Here is a 6,584-nt window from a genome sequence, read left to right on the forward strand (position 1 = left end):
GTGAAGAGAGAAAAACATCAGATGTGTGTGGAGTGATGAGGAGGCTGAACCTTCCTCACATTAACTAGTCAAACTAACATAAATGTCCGATTTCCATCATGTCCTCCATGTTTCCATCGTCTGAGCTTTGACTGCAGCTCATCAGCTGTGGTTTAACGGCAGCAGCTGAAGCATCAGCTCCATCAGCTGTTTACCTCCGTCAGCTAAACTCTTCTCTGGAAACCCAGTTAAAGTTTGCTCTACGTTTGGATGAAAACAATGAAACTTTCAAACACCAGAACTTTCACGTGAAATAGAGACAGAAAAGCACAGAGAAAAAAGAGCAAACTGCAGCAAATAAACCGACATGTGCCAGAGTGTTTTTCATGGAGTGCAGAGGAAGATGCTCGAGATGAAATGTGGAGAATAGAAACATTCAGTGTGAGATGAGATACTTGTGTCAGATTAAATCGTTCCTGTTCTTCTCATTCTTTGACCATAACAGACAAAACCTAACTCATCATGACATGAAGGATAAGAAGACAGAGCAGAGTAACGAGGAGGCGTAATGTATGCAGATACATGTAGGTCAAAAACTCCTGCCAGCAGCCTTCTACGAGCCGATCTTCTATTCTGGACAAAGCTTTGCTACAGGACGATGTGATCACTGAGACGCGCTCTGTGGAATAATGACGCCATCATCACTTCACTGAACGAGTGAGGGAGTTATGGGTAAAGCTTATTATAAACCAGAGTTATCTCACTGTGATTTCTAAGCAGCTTTAAGATCAGTGGAGATGCTGGAATCCTCAGAAAGTGTGATTCACACTGAATCTGAAGACGTCATGAATCATGTCTGAGTGTTCAGGTTTGAGTTCTGACTCGGATATTTGACACAGTGAGGCAGTCGGACTCTCGGGGGTTTAAAGCAGCCAGTGCTGCTGGAACTGTGCATCATGTTGATCCGCAGTCGATCTACGATATCTAACTTCCTGTTGTGTTTACATCACCTGCATGTACCTGTCTCCTCCACCGACGTAGGGTCTTCGCCTCACGTGTCTCCCTCAGTGCATCAGAGATGATTTTTGATCAGTTCAGCTGCTTTTCTTTGAAAAAAAAAACAAAAGTTTGGTTATTCTCCAGAGGTTTAAACAGCAGGGGAGGAGTGGGTGAGGAGTGGGTGAGGTGTTGTCTATCTGTTCATATAAGTGAGGATGATTGGACCTCTTTGTGTCAGTCCCATCTGGAAACCCTGCTCTCCGTACCGTGTTCACCCCTCTGGCATTTCGTTGTCATGGTCATCATCATTTCTTTTAATGAAGCGTTAGTGGACAGCGACCGTGTGATGGAGCTTTTAAAGAACCACAGAAACAACCAGGGACTAATGAAGGAGCCACCTCTCACCACCACATCTGTTCTGGCTGAGTGTGTAGTACCTGCACACAGCTGACTGTGTGTCTACAGGAGGATCTTGTGTGCGCCACGTGAGCAGATCTCAGCACAATCAAACTGTTGTGTGTCCGTGTCCCCCAGGCAATGAGGTCCTAATGGCACAGCTGACTCCTGGGCCAGGAATGTCAAGTCTGTGGAGGCCTCCCACATTAAAATAGCCAGCGTGCCCTGTCAGCAGGCCCTTACAGCGGACGCACGGCCGCCTAACAGCTGCCAGACTCTCAGAGCTACTGAGTGAGCGGGGGGTATGGAGGAGAACCAGTCTTCAACAACAGGAGAGCAGATCAGCGCGGGGAGGGGGAGACGAGGGAATCAAATTACCCTCAAGTCTCTTCAACCCCCCCACCCACCCCCACCCCTTCACACCAGAGTCAGAAAATAAGTTCAGCTGTATATTTCTATATTTCCACACAACACATCCACGTCGCAGGCGGACTGAGGGACGAGGGGGCTCTGGAGTGCAGACTGACCACGGTTAAAACTCTGTGTCCTTTCATGAACAGGCTCTCGTTGTGTGGAGCCGTTTCCTGCGTAGTCTTTATTAAGTTGAGCGACAGCTGCTGCGTCACGCCAAGCTGTGTATGTACGTGTGGGAGGAGAGCAACTGTAAAGCATATGCTCCTCATACCCGACTGCAACCACCACCTGATAGTCCAGTCCCATCAGGGCTGAGACTCACGATCATTTTCTGGATGAATCAGTAAATCTGTCTTCTGTAAATTAGCAGATTTTTCCCACAGCCAGCGGCCGTGTCTTCATATTCCATGTCTTATTCAGTCGTCAGTCCAAAACCCCAGTGCAGTGGAATTTACCCCGGCAGAGGGAGCAACAGGCGCCACAAAATCCCCAGGTTCACTATGAATCATTCAGGAAATGGCAGAAAATATCAAATAATGCAAATCACCATTCCCTGAAGCTAACCTGCTCAGTTCATGTGTTTTTTCTCACCAAGTCAAAAAACAAAACAAAGGTGTCGAGTTTACTGTCACAGAAAACTGAGAAGCTAACAAATATTCACATTTCAGAAAATGGAATAAGTGAATTTTTGGTATTTTGCTTAAAAAAATGACTTCTACAACCGATCGATTACCAAAATTGTTGCTAATTAATTTCCTGTCATTTGACAACTTAGACAGCTTCTGGGTGTCTGCAGATATAATGACACTAACATGCACCACGAGGTTCAGCAGGCTCAGAAAACGTTTGACATTTTTGCTTAAGAAATGACTTCAATTATTAATCAATTAGCAGTTTTCCTAATTAATCAACTGGTTCATGAAGAGATTGAAATGATAACCAAACCGCTGTTCGCGGTTTCGCCCACTTATTTCCTGTCACTTACGACAAAGGAAAGAAGCAAATCTCACATCTGAGAAGCTGAAAACAGAAATTTGGCCGAAGCTTTTGTTACTTTTAGATTTCAAACTCTCGCTTTCAAAGTATTCAGCACTGATCAGTTTATAAAATATGATGCATTGATACAGTGGTTAAAATTAGCCCCACTTCCATTAACTACAACATTAACACAAGTTAATACATCAATAATAATGAGCCAATAACACAATAATATACCACTGACAGGGATCAGTGTTAATCCAGCTGCACTTTCAGCTGCTGATTAATTATCTGTGAATCAGCTTTTCATCTCAGCCCTTCATCAGCTTACTTCAGGTTTAGGAAAATGGGCGACATTACATGAGTTGAGCATTTCCAGCCTCTTAAACGTGAGGATTTACCTGTTTCCTTTGTCTCTGTCTCTGATGGTGAAGCATTTTCACTGCTTTCTGACACTTGATTGACCAAACGATTCATTGATAATGAAAATCACTGTGAGTTGCAGCCCCAGACCCATTCAGGATGTGTTTTTTTTTTTTTTTTTAAATCCTCACACTGACCTCTAAAGTGAACGCACAATAATCCTGGTCTGGATTTGATATTGGTGGATTTCCCAGTAAAGGTTTCTCTGCACATCACGCAACTTCGGACGAATAGCAGCCAGAAATGATCTGAGATTTAAAGAGACAGAAAATTTGAAAAATAAAAGACACTCATCAGAATAATGGAAAATGAAAATAATCATATTTCTTTAGCTCCTTCCTATTTACATCGCGTATATTAAGCTGCAGAACATATATGTTAAAATATATATGAATACAGGGATTTAAAAATGTCCAGTCACAACATTGGTTATTGCATTTGAAGTAGTTTTAATTAAGGAAGTGTTATACTTTCACTCTAGGTAAAACAAAATGAAAAATAATCTGGAGGTTTGAGTCACAACTTTGTTTTAAGAAATTAACCTTTTCTTTTATTTTTAGTCTTGAAATTCTTTTTACACAATACATTTTCCTTTATAAGTATTTCAAAATATCTTTTGCTGGTTTGTTCGGTAATATCTTTCCTATAAGTAGAATCTCATTTCAATATAGTTCTCTTTTGAAAAAACAAAAAGGAAAACATCCATCGATGCGTTTTTGTCCAGGGTCTTCACGAGTTGGAAGATGTTGTCAGTTACGTCAGAAAATGGCCTGTGGCTGGTAAAGATGGACGTCTGTCCAGCTCTCACCACGACAGAGAGGCTGATGGCTCATGATGCTCTGCGGTCCGGCAGAGCCAAAAGATCACAGAAGCTCCGCTGTGTCTGATGCTCTCGTCCAACTGCCAGATATTTGGACCCTTGTAGCGGCATGTGGGAGCACATAAGCATCGTTAAAAGTCCCATATATATCTGTATGTTGTCCCTGGTGGAGTGGGCCCCCACATGATGAACACAAAAGACAGTCCTGTCCCCCCCACCCCGTATTGGCTTTCCGAAGCAGCCGTTCTCAAACACCAGGGATGCTCTGGTGTCAGGAAACAGGCGGCTCTCCCTCCCTGAAGGTGAATCTTACTGAAAACAATGTAAATTGTGTTTTGAAAATATTGCCAAGATTGTATGTATAACATAAAACCCAGCTGATCCGCACTGTAATTGACTACTGGAGTCAAATCTTTAATTTAGTCCACGAGGCCCTTGTTGTTTGGGCTTACAGATAATCCCTTCACTTACTTCCCCTAACATTTTGGGTAATCTTTTCAATTAACGGCCTGCTGCTGCTGCTCAGCTCCATGTTGTTTGACAGCTCTTCACCTGCTGACATATCTAACACAAAACATCCACAGAGTGACAGCGGCTTTCTGTACATTCCTCTCAGGTTCATCTGACCGACTTACAGGAATCCCACAAACTGCTCCACTGAGGAGAGACCTGGACTGGAACAGGAAAACAATGGATGCTAGTTCTCTCCTTGAAGTGACCAAGGAAAACATCTTAAACAGGTTGACTCCTCACTCTTTAAATATAAACTGTCTCAAATAGGAAAGCATTCATTGGCTTCATTTCTAGTTATAAAAACCAATTTGCTGGTTTCAGAAGGTTCTCTCTCTCTTTTTTCGTTTTTACAATAAAGCACTCTCTTTTTTTTTTTTTTTTTTTTTTTTAGCCAATGAGATTTATCTCATTTACACATTTAGTCCACTTTTTTTTTTCCACTTTCAGAGATTCACACAACCACTCCAACCCTCAACCCTACAAACTTTAGGATAATACACCAATAATTCCCTGCACATGTACTTTTTTTTACGCCACGATACTTTAGTAGGCTATTACAGCACGATTTGTCATGCACTTTATCATTATCTGTCTTTTTTCTTTTTTTTTTTGTGTTGCAAAATACCCCTATATTGCAGATCTGTCATGTAACTGGTCTAAGAGCTGTTTGACTGGGTTTTCTCAGTCGTCATCCACGTCGTCTCCCTCGGACTCATCCCTCCGCTCGTACATTTTATCCCTCTGCCTCTCCTGGATCTCCTTCATCTCCTCGGCGTATCTGCTGAAAGCGCCTCCGAATTTGCTCCAGGCTTTGAACGGGATGGTGATAGAGTTCCTGTAGCTGGGCTTCACCTCGCTCACACGCAGGAACACCCCGTATTTGTTGGACCCGACGTCAAAAAAGAACCGTTTGGAGTCCACCATGATGGAGGTGCCCTCGGGGAGCTCACCGTAGCCTCCGGCGGCCGTGCCCCCGGTCAGCTCCTCGTCGTCTCCCCCATAATCATCTATGAGTTTAGCAAGGGCGTCTCTAAACTCTATTAACCCCTGGGCCGGAAGGGCTATGGTCTGACCGGCCAGCATGCCGCCCACAGGGCCCCCGACTCCAAAGCCAGGTCCACGGTTTACGGTCTGCCGGATCCGCAGGAACCTCCCACGCTGGTTCTCCTTCAAGTCCAGGTAGTATTTGCGGTTTTCCCGGACAAGAAACTCGCTCTTGAGCGCTCGCCTGGGCCCACCGTCCTCACCCATAGCAGCCTGGGCTATCTGCTCCGGACTGCTAGGCCCCAGCTGGGCGTAGTGCTCGATGAAATCCCCGAGGTAGTCACGGAACTCCGCCGCCACAGACAGGGAGAGGGTCAAGCGACTTTTGGAGCCCCCGGCCCCTACCTCGGCGATTTTGATGAACCTGCCCTTGCTGTTCTGCTTGACGTCCAGATAGAAGCGCTTGTTCTGGATGTCGAGGCGCTTGGACGCCAGCTCCTGGGTCTCCTGGTCCCTCTGGAAGTGTTGGAAGCCGCCTCCGCCTCCTCCCCCGCTGCTACCACCGCGCTCACTCCCGCTGTCGCCATCCGCCATCTTCAGCTCCACCATTCGGCTTCTGCCCCTCTCTCCTGCGTAGCTGCTTTCTGCGCGCTCTCAGTCAGCGCGCGCCCCCGTCACGCTCACCATGAGGACACTCCAGGGAGCAATGTGATTGGCCCAACCATCCGCCACTTGCAGAGTTACGGCTTTCCCATTGGTCTGTCGAATTTTGTCAGTCACACCCGCACGTCATGTCTCTCATCAGCCATTGGTTCAGATTGAGGTTCCGTTTGCGTACTTCTTGTCAAACTGTTTTGTTTTTTTACCTTCTCACTCCGGTTGTGAAATCTTGTTTGTCTGACATAATAAAAATTATGAAATTATGTTTTTTGTTTTTTGTTTTTTTTTGCCTTTTGGCTTCAGCTGGTAAAATATGTCGACATACCTTGTTTTTCTCCACAGTTATGGTTAAAAAGAATCTGGAAAGTTATTATTTTATTACACATTATATAATTTATGAGTGGTGCTTTAACCAGAA

At 44.7% G+C, this 6,584-nt stretch overlaps 1 protein-coding gene across 1 annotated transcript; it reads right to left on the reverse strand.

Annotated features, from left to right (window-relative positions):
* Positions 1-4,866: 4,866 nt before the first annotated feature.
* purbb (purine-rich element binding protein Bb) lies at positions 4,867-6,159 on the reverse strand. Its single transcript, XM_041058974.1, has one exon. It carries the CDS (start codon positions 6,113-6,115, stop codon positions 5,204-5,206), a length of 912 nt encoding a protein of 303 aa, XP_040914908.1. The 5' UTR covers positions 6,116-6,159; the 3' UTR covers positions 4,867-5,203.
* Between the last annotated feature and the right edge of the window lie 425 nt (positions 6,160-6,584).

Source organism: Toxotes jaculatrix, chromosome 16 (assembly GCF_017976425.1).
Source record: "Toxotes jaculatrix isolate fToxJac2 chromosome 16, fToxJac2.pri, whole genome shotgun sequence".
NCBI lineage: Eukaryota > Metazoa > Chordata > Actinopteri > Toxotidae > Toxotes > Toxotes jaculatrix.

Coding starts and splice junctions, on each gene's coding strand:
- purbb (XM_041058974.1), bottom strand. CDS start 6,115: ATGGTGGAGCTGAAGATGGCGGATGGCGACAGCGGGAGTGAGCGCGGT.